The sequence below is a fragment of the Crotalus tigris genome, unplaced genomic scaffold (assembly GCF_016545835.1).
Source record: "Crotalus tigris isolate CLP2741 ecotype Arizona unplaced genomic scaffold, ASM1654583v1 scf7180000018160.1183395, whole genome shotgun sequence".
Classification (NCBI taxonomy): Eukaryota; Metazoa; Chordata; class Lepidosauria; order Squamata; family Viperidae; genus Crotalus; species Crotalus tigris.
In genome coordinates this window covers 563,541-581,004 of record NW_024096855.1, presented here as the reverse complement: position 1 = coordinate 581,004, position 17,464 = coordinate 563,541, and the positions used below count along the sequence as shown (strand labels likewise).

Genomic DNA, 17,464 nt, shown 5'->3' with positions numbered 1-17,464 from the left:
GGATTGGGGATATAAATTTTCAAAGATTAATTTTGTTCTCTATACTTCTGTGTTTGTACTAGCTATCTTCAGTTATATTATTTATATATTTATTAAATTTGTACTAGCTATCTTCGATTGTTTTATTTATTTGTTTGTTTTTTTATTAAATTTGTTTACAGTCCATCTTGCTTCCCCATTTATTATGGTTAGTCACACAATAAGACAGATATTTAGACTGGATTTGACATTTTTGTCCACTTATCAAATCCTTCTCAAAGACCTGAGGAAGGCAGATGTTATATGATAATATTAATGGTATCGTTGCAGGATGTAGGCTATTCTAAAAAAAATGCCTTTTGCAATTGACTGTTGGTGGTTTTGTCAATGCTGATGGTATTTAAGTAATGCTCCAGATATTTTGGAATTGCACTCAAGGCACCTATTACTATTGGAACTGATCAGGCATTCTTTGGTCATCTTGTTTCTCAGCTTATTTTCTTTTATCTGTTCTACATCTGATCTTAGCATGCTGATCTTATTTCCCAACCTGATCTTCTATTTTGATGGTGCACTGATCATTGCAAAAATAAATGGAACTTTAAGTGGCAATATAATAATATTTTTTTAAAGGAGCTCTGCTAGAACTTGCTATAGAGTTGCTTGGACCAGCCAGATATTGATTTGTTTAGGTATAGTGGAAGCAATTTCTGATAGCAGTTAAATTTTGTGTGCACATACTTTTTGCTCAACCCATAGTTTAAGAACTCTTATGCTTGGGAACTGCATTCAACTTGATTTTGTGTGGAGCTGCATTCATCCTGAAAATATATTATCTGCATTTTGACAATATGACTCATACGTAGTAACTGTAGCCAAGAGTGGTAGTGTAATTGCAGCTGGTGCGCCAGCTGCAATCCTTTCTCAGCCAGACTCACACTTCAGTTACATCCAGTGGTGGGATTCAGCCAGTTTGCACCAGTTCAGCAGAACCCGTAGCTAATTTTTTGTTGCCCAGACCCAGAATGGACTTCCAGAAGCAGCATCCACACAGAGAACCGGTTGTTCACATATTTGAATCCCACCACTGGTTACATCCTGTTTCTACCCATGCAGTATACTTCATGTGAAGCTGCCCTTGGAACACTGTAAAGGTATAAAAAGTGGCAGATAGCTTGTTAACTTGGGATCTCCTCATCCTTGCACTAGTACAAATTTGAATGTTGAGCATACTATGTGCAATTGTGTTAATCTCTAAAATTTCAAAATTTTATTATCTTAAGAACTCTCTCTCCCATTATGAGTTGTGCAGAATTTTCTGAAGAAAGAAATTTCCTTTCCAAGGCATTTAGGATACGTCCTTTATCTGCAAATGTCCCAGGCATCACATTTAATCTTTCTGTAATATCTTTTTCATGAAACTTTTAATTGTTGATTAATTTCAGTTTTGACTATAATGTATATATATATTTTCATACATTGCATATTAATCGCGGTTAGCCATACAGGTAGTCCTCAACTTACAATGGTGATTGAGACCAGAACTGTATGAGTATCCACTTGAGAAGAAAAACGAAGCATGTATGCATACTTGCATAAATCAGTAAATAGTTCTCTACATATTTTTCCTTGTTTCCCCCCCCCCATGAAAATAGCTTGAAAATTGTTTTTTAAAGATTAAAACCTCACTGATACCTGGGGCTTCAGACTGCTTTGCACTTTGAGGAGGATGAGAAGAGAATTCGGGCACTTCAGCAGCTTGATTTTCCACAACTGGACAAATGATAAACCAACGTTTCCCAGTATGTAGAACTAAGGACAGAAAATATTAAAATGAAGAAACATTTGTACCCACAATTAGCAAAAAGTCCACTATTGCATACTATACTATAATGTAATATAATGTGATACCACATTTAAAAATAATGACTGTTAATACAACAAATGAAGACTAATGACCGAATTTCAGTCTGGGAGATTAACACTTAAAATCCAATATGAGAGACAAATGTAAAGCTATTCATAAACTTATCCAAATTAAGTTTCACATTTTATTTTCTGCCAAAGCTCTCATCACAGCAATTGGCATAGAACAATGAAAAAGCATCTTTGAAGAAATGCAGTGTCACAGAAAATCAGTGTGTTCAATGCAATTACTATGGATTGGGTGACTTTGACACAATCTTGAAATATGTCATTACTATAATTAAGTATTAACTTACAGCAGTGTTTCTCAATTTCAACAACTTTAAGGTGTGTGAAATTTACTTCCTGTCTGGGAAAATTTGTGGAGTTGAAGTCTGCACATTTTAAAGTTGTTGAGGTTGGGATATACTGCCTTACAGTGTTGGGTGATATACATGCATATTCAAAGAAATACTTTTACCATTCTGTTGGTAGATGGGCATTCTTGCATGGGATTGGCGATTCTCCTATTTAAAATAAAAGAAGGGTGTTACTAAAGCATTTCAAAGTACTTTCATTTGGAATCTGCTCAAATTCATCACCAAAAAAACAATATTGTAGCATAAAAATAATTAAATACTTCTTTGCATGCTAGCTAATAGAAGTAATGTGTTGGACCACAAGTCCCTTCATTCTGATCCATCCCAAACAGGCATGGTATCTTTCACTATGAATGATGGGAGTTGTAATCCATAACTTCTGGAGGGGATAAATAATTTATGTTAAACATTTATTGTCTGAAACGTTTATTGTTTGAAACATTTAGTAGCTGAAATGTTAAATGTTATATTTATTTTATTCTTTTTTTAAAAAAACAAAAAATACCTCATTGATTTCCAGCTTGTAAATATCTTGCTGAGGACTCACACCTTGATCAGAACTTCGTTCTCCTTCAGTATCTTCACTAAGCATATCTTCTGCTTTGTCAATGATTTCTTTCAGTTGCTCAATAAATATCTCTTTCTCAGTTGGTAGTATAAATTCATTTTCAACCTATATGAATACACCAAAAATATTTTTTAAAAAACCTGCCATTTTTCTGTGTTTGTTCTCCAGTCCTTTTACCTGATTGCTTATCCATTTTTTTTAAAAGAACCCCATAGTATGAATTTTTACTTGCAGAAAACAAAATTTGTGCTTAGTTCAATTAAACAGTAAATAACTGATTCAGTATATAAGAGACATTCACAAAACATTTTTGAATCATGAAGGTGATTCGATTGTTTTGATCTTACTAGAGACAATTAATTGACACAACATATTGTTACCAATAAATCTGAAGACTACAACTGCACGGCAAATGTTCCAAATAACAAAGATTAAAAAGAAGTAGTGGTTCACTTATTGTTTGTTAAAGTAACAACTATTTTAAACTAATTCCCCTTTGTATAGACTAACAGGGGTATTAGTCAGAAATTAATTTTATTTCAATCAGCTAATTTCCAAAAGACTGGAAATATTTTTTGTAGCTATATAAATAGTACTGTCATCTGTGCAGTTTATGAAACTGAAGTGTCAATATTATTTTAAGATTCTTAAACTTACCATATATGTAGCAATTTCCTCTGGAGCGTCACCATCTAAATCAAATTTAAAAGTGACCATCTTGTGATTGTGTGTTTCTAGTTGGCATTCCACCATCTTATCCCCTGTATTGCATACCTGTAAAAAGAGCCAATTATTATATCTCACCCAATGAAATACTAGGTTAAAAACTAAGTAAAGGAGGTAATCTTACATTTAAAATGGTAAGCTTGGGCCTATTGGATTTTTCCTGGCGTGAACGAGCACGTGCTGATTTTTTATGTTTCTTTGAAGGTTTTCCTTCCTGTTTCCCACCTCCACTTATTCCTTCAAAACTGTCACTCATCTCTTTACCAGAAGCAACATCAGGACTCATATAACTTTGTGGCAAGATGACAAGGCAGGAATTAAAATAAAAAAAAAGACAAAACATTATTAGCATACAGACCTACTTAAAAAGTGCACAAAGAACGCAAACTAATCAGACATTAATCAGCAAAGATTGACCTGTATAATTTTACTACATGCATTTAAGACTCTGGGAATAATGGATTTTGTAAAGTAACATACATAAAATAAAGAAAATGTAATGGGCACAAATTTAATCAAACTTCTATGGAAAACTCTAATGTTAAGAATCTAAAAGAAACTGATTCAATTTCTCAGCATTCAAGATCTGTAGAAAAGGAAATAATGATTTCTCTCTATCTGAAATATCTCTGCTCTCTTTCATAAAAGTGTTCTAAAAAAAATAATGAGTGGAGATGTTGTAGCTGAGGGGTCTTCAAACTTGGCCCTTTTATGACTTGTGGACTTCAACTTCCAGAATTCTTCAGCCAGCTGGGAGTTGAAGTCCACAAGTCATAAAAGGGCCAAGTTTGAAGACCCCTGTTGGGGCTCATCCCTTTGTTGTTTGAAGTAACTACTGTGCAAAATATAGTTTCAATGCTCTTTACAGGTTGGCCCCAATCTCTCTTTCCACCACCTGCTCCATCAATGGGAAGCTCTTCTTTAAATTGTAATGTTTCTCCTAAAGTTTCTACCAAGTTTCAAACGCTCAGCTGTGTCTAGAATCTTTCATAGAAAGAAAGTCTGTTCCTTCCACAAGAGACTTTTGATCTAGCTGAGAAATTCAACTGGCAGAATGGGGAAATACATGTTTATAGATTCTTCCTTTCTGCTATGAGGTCTCTGTGCTCCAACACATTCTTTTAGAAATGGTGTTGGAATTTGTAGAAGGCTTCCAGGCTGTCTGAAAAACAGCTCCTCTGCTATTTTTTGTTTCCCATGCAAAAAGGAATATGCAGCCATGAAGGATGCTAATTATGCAATGCATAATATTCTTAATTTGAAGAGGAAATGACAGTATTCAGTCTTATAGTCATATACTCTATACCCTTCAGTCTAATTTTAGGTATCCATCAGCCTAATATTTTTATGATGGAATGGAGTAAAGTATTGTAAGGGGAGAAGAGGAAAAGAAAGAGATGGTGGTTGAAAGCAGAAGGGACAATAATATCCATTGTGGTATTTGTTCTCAAAATATTAATTCTTGATGAAGTAAGGCCGAGAACAATAATAACAACAAAGGTTCACTAAGATCTATAATTATTGAAAAGATAGACAAAAAGAAAAAAAGAAGACCATCAGCAAAATTGGCTGACTTGATCGCAATAACAGTGATGGGTTCATGTTGCAACGCCTGAAGGGCCTGGCTAAATAGATTCTGGGGGAAAAAAAATCTATCCATCACCATCACCTGAGCTTAAAAGAAAAGAGATATAATTAACATCACAAAATGAGTATGCGTTTTAGAAATTACTTAAGATTCTTTACTCTTTTACTAGATATTAACGTAATTTTGCAAGTGGTTTGACAACTTTGTGCCAGGTTATAGACAAATAGAAAAGGTACCTTTCGCAGCTCTGTGACAGTGACTGTTGTTTCTCTAGTACTGCTTGTTCCTACATTGTAAAGAAGAAATAATTAAACAAAATTTGTTACATTTTGAAGATTGATATCAGTGTGTAGTCTTTTTCACTTTATAAACAAATTGAGCCAGTTTGAGCACTAGATTTGAACGGTTTAGAATTAAGTGTTGGCCAACAGCCCAAATTAACTTTTGCAGCAGAATTTCTCTGAGCAAACTGCTAGATACATTAACCCTGGAGCTGTTTTCCCAATGAAAATTATCATGTACTGCCCCTGGTACAAAATGTTAGGTGGCGATATCTGGAGAATCAGGTTTTACCTAAAGTCTAACAAAATCTCAGGCCTTTTCATAAGTATAAATGTCCATGTTTTCTTTTTCTTCCTAGCATCTTTTTTTGCAAGTGCAGGGACCACTTTTCTTTTGATCAATTGAGTACTGATACATTGGTTGCAACAGGAATTGACTGCTTTTTTGTCAAGCCTGTGGACTTGAGTGACTGGCCCAAAGTCACCCAGCCAGCTTTCATGCCTAAGTCAGGACTAGAACACAGTCTCCCACTAGACCAAACTGGCTCTCACAAGTGTCCATATACTACAGTGCATGTATTATTGCTATCTGGCAAAACTGAAACGCTAAATAAACAAAAGGGCAAGAAAAGATGTGGAAAGAAAACAAATATATAAATGAAGAAATTGAATGATTTCAAGGTACTCAAGTTCGGAGATAGTGAAGTAAACAGAAAATAAAGTGAGTTTGGAGGATGTACCCTTGAATTTGGAATACAGCTCTTTTAACTTGATTAATGATTTTTGTTAGATATTGAAAACACATACCATCTCTTGAGGAGGTTCTGAAGCTAGTGGGGCAGCTGGACACGTAGTTTGAACCTGCTGGCCAGGAAGCTGGTGACTGTCTGACTGGGATTGCAGGTAAGCAGAACACTGAAGGGGCAGTCCGTGATCTGCCAGCATTGCTGAATTAGTTGTGCTAAGACTGCTTTGTGAAAGTCCATCTGAAGCAATACAGGGCAGCATTGTTTCAGACTGCACTTGCAATGGTGGTGATATAACGGCAGAAGCCTGCACCGGCAATGCAGGTATATGGGTTCCAATATCCACAGCATATTGAGGATGTCCAATAATCTGTTCAAAAAATCAAATGTGTAATTAGTCTAAATTCTGTTAAAGACTCATTAGATAAATCAACATTATTAAAATAGGTCCTTGTTATGCTGCAATGAAAAAGGAAGGGAGGGAGGGAAGGAGGGAGGATCACTCTGCATACACAAACTATGATTTCATGGATGTGTGAAATGCAAGCAAGTTACATTTGATCATCACAACAACTATCGATTATTAGGATCTGAAATTTTTTATCTCATTGGTATAAGTTAATACCTTATAATGAACATGTACATAACTGAATTGGCACATCAAGTTCCTAGACAGTTACAGTTACAATATGAAGCAGCAGCTATGAACCACGAGTGTATATTTAAATATACACCTAAATATCCATTAGGGTAAATTGAAATAACTACTTATTAAGAGAATATAAAAATTCATACAAAGGCTATATCTGAGAAGATTGTCTGTCCAAGAGAGTCTAAGTTAAATATAGCTTCATTTCAAGCTGTTATTTCAGTAAATCGAGGTAGTATTTAAATCAAACTGAGTACATGTGGATTGTAGGCAACTGGATTTGTCACATCCTAAAGACTAATGATATCATTCACACCTTCACAGAATGCTGGGAACTCCTTAAGCAGTCTGTTCCTTGGATTTTGGGCTTTTATGCGAAGAGATAGCTATTTGAGGGTATTTCAAATGTTTATCTGAGACCAAATAGAGCAATCCATCTATTTCACACTTATGATCATGGATTATGTCATGGTATTATCTATGCAATTAAACTTCAAATTAAATTAATCTTTCAGGCTTATCTGTATTAGTTTTTTTGCATATGTTTAGAACATGTTAATAATTTTTTGCCATAAAGACTATATATACGAAAGTACCGTTAGGATTACTTTTTTTATAAAAATGATAAATAAGATTTTTTTTCATTTATCTCTATCATTGTGGAGATTTTTATTCTTGCTCAAAAAAATCTATAGTTACTAAGTCAAGCTTTATCTGAAGAGGAAACTGAAGAAAAGATGAGATATAGAAACAAATAAAGAAGGCAACAGCACCAAAGGAAATCATAGAGGAAAAAGAAAATTTCTTTTAGTACTATATAAATTATTATTGTGCATATATTATATATTAGCTCTTGGCGATGTTTCGACGAAGTCCCATTCGTCATCTTCAGGCTGGTGTTTTCAGCTTCGTGCTTCGAGGAGCAAAGGCTGGTGTTATCAGCTTTGTGCTTCGAGCTTGCTCCTCGAAGCACGAAGCTGAAAACACTAGCCTGAAGATGATGAATGGGACTTCGTCAAAACGTCGCCAAGACACTTCCAATTTTACGCAGGAGAAAACCCGAACAACCAAAGACCTACATACAAACACCCGGTGTTTGTATGTAGGTCTTTGGTTGTTCAGGTTTTCTCCCGCGTCAAATTCGAAGTGTCTTGGCAATGTTTCGACGAAGTCCCATTCGTCATCTTCAGGCTGGTGTTTTTGGCTTCGTGCTTCAAGGAGCAATGTGTGATCTTAGCTGTTTCTTCCTTTTAACTGCCAGTGGGGGTATGAACTGATTGGATGGGACAATTAATTTTGGAGCCAGTGAGAATAGGTACATTGATTCATTGGACATCAGGCTAGGACCAGGTGAACACAAATTCTTCACAAACAATTTTTATGTACCAAATATATGGCTGAAAACAAAGATGTAATACAGTAAAGTTGGAAGTACAGAACAATAGTTTGAGATGGGATGTTCTGGACCTTAAAGTGGTAGATGACAAATGATAAAATGCTATGATTTCTTGTAACATTCCTGTTTTAAAGAAATCTTCAATCTTTTTATAAACTATTTTCTTCTCAATCCATACATGTTTTTGTTGCATTACCTTACCTTATAATCTTTTATAAATATTTAAAATTAGAAGCTTCTATTCTTCTAAACTTGAAAAAAAAGTACACTCTCTCTCATACACACATCTATACATCTATATACATATGGTATACAGATGAATATGTATCTTCAACCACTGTTTAAATTTGTAATTGTGAGAATGAAGAATTAAATATTTTTAAGTTCTTCTTTGTAAAATAAATACCTACTTTTAAAGAAACCAGCTATTCCAAAGAAATTACACTATTCTGTAAACTTACTTATATAAGTGATTTAGTTTCATTAAGAAATTATTATCATTTTATAGTCTGATTGCAGTGATATATTGGAAAACGCTAACTGTAACTGGACATTAAAAGTTTTTTTCACTCCTGAGAAGAATAATGTCACTTCCTGGGACAGAAGTGACTTAAGCATTTCTTTATCCTCTGACATAGCCTTTTCAGGCTGTCCTTCATGTTTAGTGTTTCACCATTCTAATCAATTCATTTTTAAGGATTCTGTTTCCTTATCCTATCTTGATGGGCATTAATCTCCAAATTTCTTTTAAAATTTGAACTATCTACAGAGCTGACACTTGGGGAACTACTCCTATGATCTAAACCCATGAAAATCCAGTGTCAAATAGATTACCTGATTACCAGCCCCAGATGTAGACATAGCCTGTTCTGAAGGATGAATTATGTTTGGCTGAAGTGACTGTGGAAGTGAAGGCAGCATCTGCTGCTGTTGTGAAACAGCTTGCATATTCTGAGTGTGGAGGGGAGAAGACACAGCTTCGTTCTGTATTATCTGCTGAAGGGTAGCCTGGTACATTTGTTGTTGTGAGAGCTGGGCTACCACATGATGTGTTGGTAAAGCTGACACTCCTGGTGGAGGCATAGAAAGTAATGGTACTGGAGCAGCCGGCATATTTGGCACAATTGTTTGGCAGGGTAAGACCAAAGAAGCCACAGTAGTATGAGGAAGGTTGACTGCTTGCATGGGGAGGGCAGGGGAATTTGATAACAGTGGCAGAGCTGAGTTCACAGGAAGGCTTGGTACTATCACAGCTGAAGGAAAATACTGAGAAGGAGCAGGGATGGGGGGCATATTTGCAGCAGGTATATCAGACAGGTTTGAAGGATGACTGTCAAGTCCTGCCAGAGGGGTAACTGCAGGAATAACGGGAAACTGAGGAATCTGGAAGAAAATATAATATTATATAAATTGCAAAAGCCCAGATGACATTAAATTAATTTATTTGCTTTTTATTAATAAAACAATTCCTCCTTTTTAAGCAACCCAAAGTATTTGGAGTAGGGTAGTGCCTAAATCGTATCAATCAATAAAATGAAAAATGATTTCCATTCATTTTTTCATGAGTCGTTCTAGAATATTTCATAAATTGCTCTAGAATAAGTGCAGGATAGGCTTTCAAAGCAACTGCATGTTAACAGACCAATCCAAAATTAATACAAATGAAATAGATAAAGCAAGCAGCAACCTATTAATAATCACTCACTGCATGTCTAGAAACATTTTAGGCAAATATCTGGCACGCACGAATAGTATCTGATTTGGTATGCAGGGAGCTTCTGTCTGTTCAGGCTCTTTCACTCAATTCAGTAGAGTATTATGTCCGTATGTTGCTGTTATCTCAACTGAAAGGAGAAATGACTACCCATGCATAGCACAAGCACTTTTTCTACACTAAAATTGCTATAGTTTCCAAGTTTCTATTAATTAATATATACATATATTACATGTTACTTAGTCTCTTCCTCCTAAATTGAACTCATGTGAGGATTTTGAATAATGCACTGGTGGACTAATATATGGTAAAATTCAGCAATATTCAGAATGCAGACTAAGTATGGCTTAGAATTAGTGCAAAAAATTCCCCAGTGCAGAGGATATCATGCTGCAGGAAGCAAGTATGTCAAGGATCAAGAGTGGGTAAGGACAACTTACAGTGGGGCAAAAAAGTATTTAGTCAGCCACCAGTTGTGCAAGTTCTCCCACTTAAAAAGATGAGAGAGGCATGTAATTGTCATCATAGGTAGACCTCAACTATGAGAGACAAAATGAGAAAACAAATCCAGACAATCACATTGTCTGATTTGGAAAGAATTTATTTGCAAATTATGGTGGAAAATAAGTATTTGGTCAATATCAAAAGTTCATCTCAATACTTTGTTATATATCCTTTGTTGGCAATGACAGAGGTCAAACGTTTTCTGTAAGTCTTCACAAGGTTGGCACACACTGTTGCTGGTATGTTGGCCCATTCCTCCATGCAGATCTCCTCTAGAGCAGTGATGTTTTGGGGCTGTCACTGGGCAACATGGACTTTCAACTCCCTCCAAAGGTTTTCTATGGGGTTGAGATCTGGAGACTGGCTAGGCCACTCCAGGACCTTGAAATGCTTCTTACGAAGCCACTCCTTCGTTGCCCGGGCGGTGTGTTTGGGATCACTGTCATGCTGAAAGACCCAGCCACATTTCATCTTCAATGCCCTTGCTGATGGAAGGAGGTTTGCACTCAAAATCTCACGATACAGGCGCCATTCATTCTTTCCTGTACATGGATCAGTCGTCCTGGTCCCTTTGCAGAGAAACAAAGAAATCTCTGAATTAAGTTTGATTTTATTGTATTCTGGAAACCTTAATCAGGACTCACTTTTGGAGCTATTTAGGCAATTATGACAGGAACTGGGGGCAGGAATAATTGATTCCAAAATATTTGTATGGTATCATTTCTATAATGCCTTGGTAAGACCACACCAGGAATGCTGCATCGAGTTTTGGTCTTCAGGGTGTAAAAAAGATGTTGAGACTCTAGAAAGAAGAAGAGCAACAAGGATGATCAGGGGACTGGAATATAAAGTACGATTGCTGGAATTCGGTATTTCTAGTTTAATGACAAGAACGACTAGGGGTGACATGATAACAGTCTTACTATATCTCAGGGGCTGCCACAAAGAAGAGGGAGTCAAGCTATTCTCCAAAAGCATCTGAGGGCAGGACAAGAAGCAATGGATGGAAACTTATCAAGGAGAGAAGCAACCTAGAACTAAGGAGAAATTTCCTGACAGTTAGAACAATTAATCAGTGGAACAACCTGCCTCCAGAAGTTGTGAATGCTCCAACACTGGAAGTTTTTAAGAAGAGACTGGACAAACATTTGTCTGAAATGGCATAGGGTTTCCTGCCTGAGCAGGGGATTGGACTAGATGACATCCAAGGTCCCTTCCAACTTTGTAATTCTGTTATCTTGGGATTGTCACTCTGGGTTTTTCTTATTATATGGAAGGACTTAACAAATAGGGATTGCAGAAGAAGAGGAATCACACATCCTGCTTTATCTCTTATTATTTATCTGATACCAGATTGCACTACAAGTCTATAATTAAACTGTTATAGCCTCATCTGCCAGCTATTGTTTTTCCTGAAAAACAAAAGAAGTAGAATTAAAACTGGAATAAATAGTAAAGGAAAATATATTAAAAAGAGAAGACTGAAGAAATAAGATAAAAGCATGAAGAAGCCCAAAAATGCATCAGATGGCAAGGTTGTTTAGGAAACTGGGTCAACTGAAATGGGCCACTTGAGTTCTATTTCCTTACACCAAGTAGTGGAGGAGATACTGGAAAACAAACAGAACCACCAAAGAGAAAAGATTGCTGGTTTTCTAAATGGGAGTCAAAGAAGTGGGGGGAAAAGAGCCCCTTTCCAGAATGAGAAAAAGAGGTAATGTGTTTATCACCTTCTGACGCAGCTAGGGGGAAGCCATGTAAAGATGGAAGGAAAGAGAACTGGGTTGAAGAGAGTCTGGGGAATGTAAAGCACGGGAATGCATGATTGCATCGGGTGCAGCTTCCATCTATTGTACTTGATTGCCTATGATGGTTATTTTGCACAATTGGAGTGTTTGGAGTAGGAGCTGAGGGCTATGATTCTCAAGCGTGGCACTTTTAAGATGTGCAGACTTCAGCTCCCAGAATTCCCTAACCAGCATGCCCACACATCTTAAAGTTGCTAAGGTTGAGATACTCTGACTAAGGGGGACAGAGATAGGGAAGAAAATCAGAAGGACCAAGCAGGGTAAAGTATAAAAGTTTGGGGGTGCGGGAAGAGACACCCCAGAAGAAAAGGGATCAGAAATTTGTACTTTCATGCTGAAATCATGACACATGAGCCAGACAAATGCATGGCTGGGCATTGTGGGCTCATATTGATGGTTCTAAATGTCAGCCGACAATAAATTTAGCCTCATATATGATTTAATTGAGAATGAGGGGACAGACCAGGCGTGTGCCACTGAAGAAGAAAATTCAGCACTGTTTAAAGAGATGCTGATCCATCCACTCCTTAAAAGGAAAGTTCTTTTTCCTTCTTTGGGAAGATTGTGGAAAAAGTGATGGGGCTGCAGTTAAAGAGAACACAAATTATCTGAAGCAATGTCAGTCTAGATCAGTGGTTCCTAATGCTGCGACCCCAACCATATGGTCGTAGGTTGAGGACTACCTGTATTTCTCTGCGGGCGGGGCAGGAGACGCGTACGCTCCGCCTCCTCTCCTGCAGCTGGAGCGCATGCTGGGCAGGCCAAGGGTGCACGCAGGCCATCGCCCAGCAACCACCTCGGCCCGGGAGTGCCGCGCATGCGTGGTGCCGCTCCCTGCGCCGGTCGAGGTGTAGCTGGCAAGCGGCAGCGACGGCGCAGGCCAACCACCGGCTGGGCCACCAAAGGAGGTAAGCCACCCGCCGGGTCCCATGCATGCCAGCAACCCTCCCTGCACCCGCTGCTGCCCCACTAGCCTTACCTTGGCCACCACACGTTCAGTGCAGCGGCAAGCAGGCCCAGGTGCTCCTGGGCGGCCATGGCACGCGGCAGTGAGAGCTCAGGGTGACCACCGGCTGGGCCACCAGCTGGCCCAGCCCAAGGGAGGTAAGGCACCCGCTGGGCCCCACAGGCTCCAGCAACCCTCCCTGTGCCCACCGCTGCCCCGCTAGCCTTACCTTGGCCACCGCACATTCGGTGCAGCGGCAGGCAGGCCCAGGCGCTCCTGGCAGCCATGGCACATGGCAGCGAGGGCGCAGGGCGACCACTGGCTGGGCCACCAGCTGGCCCAGCCCAAGAGAGGTAAGGCACCCCCCGGGCCCCACGCACGCCAGCAACCCTCCCTGCGCCCACCGGCCTCCCACCTCCCACCCCTGGCCCTCTTTTACTTACATTTAATAGTTGCTCAGCAGGGAGGGGTGGAAACGTCCAGAAAGCTTGCCTTAGCTGCAGACAACTTGCAGCACCGTTTGCAGACTGGGACTTTTGGCGGGCTCATCAGGGCAGAGACAGCCTGGACAATTCCTATTGGCTTTTGAAAGCCAATAGAACTAGACTCTATTCAAGAGAGTCTATTCTATTGGTTTTCAAAAGCCAATAGATTCTATTGGCTTTCGAACACCAATAGAATAGAGTCTCTTGAATAGAGTCTATTCTATTGGCTTTCAAAAGCCAATAGAATAAGAGGGAGTAGCACAGCTAAGGAAAAGGGGAAAAAAATGGCGGACTGCGTTGTTTGCTGACCCCCGAGAAATGGTCGTTTGACCCCAAATGGGGTCGCGACCCACAGGTTCAGAACCGCTGGTCTAGATTCAAGCTCCAGTCCTTGAATTCAAGATTCAAGCATGAAACAAAAAACACACTGGTTGCTGTCAGGGATAACTTGAGGTGGGATTTGGACGGAGCAAATCCAACTGTCATTGTTTTCCCAGATCTTTTAATAGCCTTGATATTGGGCAATATCTGGGCAGGACATGAATGTCAGAATTGTGGTGATAGATGGGGAAAGTTCTGGCTCTCAGATGTTTCATTACTGGGTACTGCAGGACATCTACATAAATCCCCTGAGAGAAATATCTATATATCTAGATATATCTAGTTTGGATAACATGATACAAAGTTGCACATCTTCCACCTGAGCAAAATGGATGAGCCAGATATTAGGTCCCGGGGTCTGGGCATGTGAGGATGTGAATAAGATGACCTTCTCTCAGTTTCAGATGGGGTTCCACTTGCGCACTTACCTGGCATAAAATGCATGGAGTAAAATGCAGTAATAAAATGCAATAATCTCATTTAGATTACTGAAAGCTATTTTATATGGGACTGTTTTTGAAGACCGCACAAAAACATCAACATTTTTAATGCTTGTGGATTAGTCTTGATACTACCACTGGATGTTGTTGCTGCACTACTTACCAGCATGTTTCTGAGTACAATTTAAAATACTAGCTTTAATGACTTGGGGTTGGGCTTTTAAAAGAATGCTTTTCCTGATAAAATTTGCCTGCCTGCCCTAGGCAGTCTTAGAATATCTACATGGGTATTCAGCCTACCTGATGTTAAGAAAGGAAGGGACTTAAAGGTAGATTTCTCTGTAGAGGCTCACCTTATATGCTTATCTTCCAAGGCAGGTATGAGGCCACTCTTAAGGCCATCCAGAAAGATACTGATGTTGGAGTCATTTTTATTTTATTATTAATTTTCTCTTTTTATGACCCTTATACCCTTAATCTGGGGTAGAGTCAGGGTGACTGGATGGAGCTGAGCATTTACTGGCTGGATGCCTTTCCTGATGCCTAGTTAAGAGTTCGCAGCAGATATTTTTTTCTTTGTGCCTTAGGAGGGAAACATCTGCTGCTACCTAGGACTGAACTCTCAAATTTCCAAGTGGGAGGCGAGTATCTTGATCATTAGGCCATCACATTGCTCATATTTTCATTATATTGTTATTTTTATAAGATATTATTATTACTAGTTTGGTATATGATTAATGCACCAGGCTATACAACAGGCAATTGTGAGTTCTAGTCCCGCCTTAGGCACAAAGCCAACTGGGTACCTTAGGATAGTTCTCCTTCTCTCAGGCCTAAGAAGGAGGCAATAGCAAGCCACTTCTGAGAAACTTTGCCAAGAAACCTGGAGGACTTGACCTGGTAGTCTCTGAGAATCTGACATGATTCAATGGCAAAAAAAATATTACTGTAGTATGTTATTGCTAGAATCCAGTTGAATTTAGATGCTATTTATATATCATAAACAATTGTTGTCATGAGACTGTGAGGCATTTTTGAAATATGGTCGAAATGTTTTATGGTCTTATAGTGTTTTTTTTATTGCATGAGAATTTGTTTTTTAAAAAATGTGGTAACCACCTAAATAAATGAATATATCATACTCCAAGCAAATTGTGTGAATATTCTGACAATGATTATAAGTGATAGTGCTAAATAAATAACTGTGATCTAGTTCAAATGAAATACTAGACCACTCATTTCACAATTTAACAATATGTTGAATGAGCTTATTATGCTTTTGTACTCAAATTATGATTTGAACCAAAGGCTGAAGTTTCCAATATCTTAAAAAATACATGTTTTGTTTATATAAGCACTAATTATACAGACAGAGAAATTTGCTATCTATCTACTTTATGTCAGCAGGGCATATTCTTTCCCCCTTTTAAAATTAAAATTTCTTTTTCTTTTCCATTTGTCATTTTTTAAAATGTTCATCAAATTACTATACTGTGTAAATGACACAGTTCTCATATTCATATGGCTGTCTTTTTGGTATTAACATGAGAAAGTCATACATGATATACTGGCGTAGGCCTTCATGGCTGGTATCAAAGAAGGAATGATGAGGTTTTCAGGCTGAATGGTCATGATCGAGTTTTATTTTGTTCTAGCATTTCGCCAGCAGCTGTGGCTAGCATCTTCAGAGCCTCGTTTGTGATGTACCTCTTAGCACTGAGGCAGATTTGGCTCATGTATCTAGCATGTATCTAGCAAGCTGTTCTCTGATTGGTCCACATCATAGAAGGCCAAGTAAGTTGGTTCTTGATTGGTTCCTCATCTCATTGGTCCATTTTGAAGAAATTCCAAGAGCTGGGCTGCTTTGAGCTAGTGGCACATTGATTAACTTTTCTGGATTTTTTATTTTATTTTTTAATTTATTATGGCACTAGGTAATAAATAGCTAGATTTTTTTTATAATTCAATGATACAACAAAAGTCAATTGATACATGAAAACACTTCCATGTTTCTAGCCCTATGGAGTCTTCACACCAAAATGAGGAACCTTATTGAGTGCAACAACAGACTTACTTGACCAGGTGGAACTGGAGGAAGCAACTGCACAGGGGGGACCTGCAGAGGTGCCAGTGGTGCACTGGTAGCTGCCATGTGAGAACTGGGGGTTTGAAACTGGGGCAACAGGTGAGGTGCAGGTTGTTGTACTGAGCACATGGGCTGGTTGCTGAGAATTTGCTGTAAAGAATCTGGGCTTGAGATGGATGGCTGATGAAATTTAAAAAAAGATCATATAAGTTTTTGAAATGCTATCAGCATAGGTTGGAGAAGCAGTCATAGGCGAACAAGAAACAAACAATAAACCTGCTTTTTAAAAATATAGTTAATAGATTGAAAATCTACAAAATGAACAGTCTAAAGCAGTGGTTCTCAACCTATGGGTCGGGACCCCATTTGGGGTCGAACGACCATTTCACGGGGGTCGCCAAACAAGGCTGTCCGCCATTTTTCCCCCTTTTCTTTGGCCACGCCTCTGGCACCCGGTGATGTATAAGTGGTTGGGGGTCACCACAACATGGGGAACTGTATTATGGGGTCGTGGCATTAGAAAGGTTGAGAACCACTGGTCTAAAGCCATGGTGAGAGGCTTTAAAGTAGAGTATATGTATGCAATTCCATTTTTTTGCTATATTCTGAAAAGATATTGTTTCCAGTTTTAATGCCTTTTGGATGACTATGTCTTGGTATAATAATAATTATGGTTCCCATTTCTGAATTGGCAAACTATGATTACCAATTTCACAAAAAAGCCAAACAAATCAACATCAAATTACAATCCAATATTCCAACTGTTTATTTTTTATTATTGTTATGTATTATATCTTACTTGCTTTTAGTGTGTTTGTAAGCTGTTGAGATTGGATGGCATACAAGTCAAATAAATGAATAAATAAATAAATTGTTCCAAAG

General features: G+C 38.3%; 1 protein-coding gene across 11 annotated transcripts in view; it reads right to left on the bottom strand.

The window, feature by feature from the left end:
* Window positions 1-17,464, bottom strand: part of WNK2 (WNK lysine deficient protein kinase 2) — a 128,363-nt gene that overhangs the window by 38,940 nt on the left and 71,959 nt on the right. For 9 of the 11 annotated variants that reach the window (XM_039348568.1, XM_039348566.1, XM_039348561.1 and 6 more), the window contains 9 exons: window positions 16,571-16,762; window positions 9,053-9,601; window positions 6,235-6,543; window positions 5,383-5,432; window positions 3,683-3,848; window positions 3,490-3,606; window positions 2,770-2,937; window positions 2,366-2,411; window positions 1,675-1,791 (listed from right to left, as the gene is read on the bottom strand). In XM_039348568.1, coding sequence (XP_039204502.1) covers window positions 1,675-1,791; window positions 2,366-2,411; window positions 2,770-2,937; window positions 3,490-3,606; window positions 3,683-3,848; window positions 5,383-5,432; window positions 6,235-6,543; window positions 9,053-9,601; window positions 16,571-16,762 — 1,714 coding nt within the window. The remainder of the gene's footprint in view (window positions 1-1,674; window positions 1,792-2,365; window positions 2,412-2,769; window positions 2,938-3,489; window positions 3,607-3,682; window positions 3,849-5,382; window positions 5,433-6,234; window positions 6,544-9,052; window positions 9,602-16,570; window positions 16,763-17,464) is intronic. The other 2 variants (XM_039348567.1, XM_039348570.1) reach the window with 2 other exon arrangements.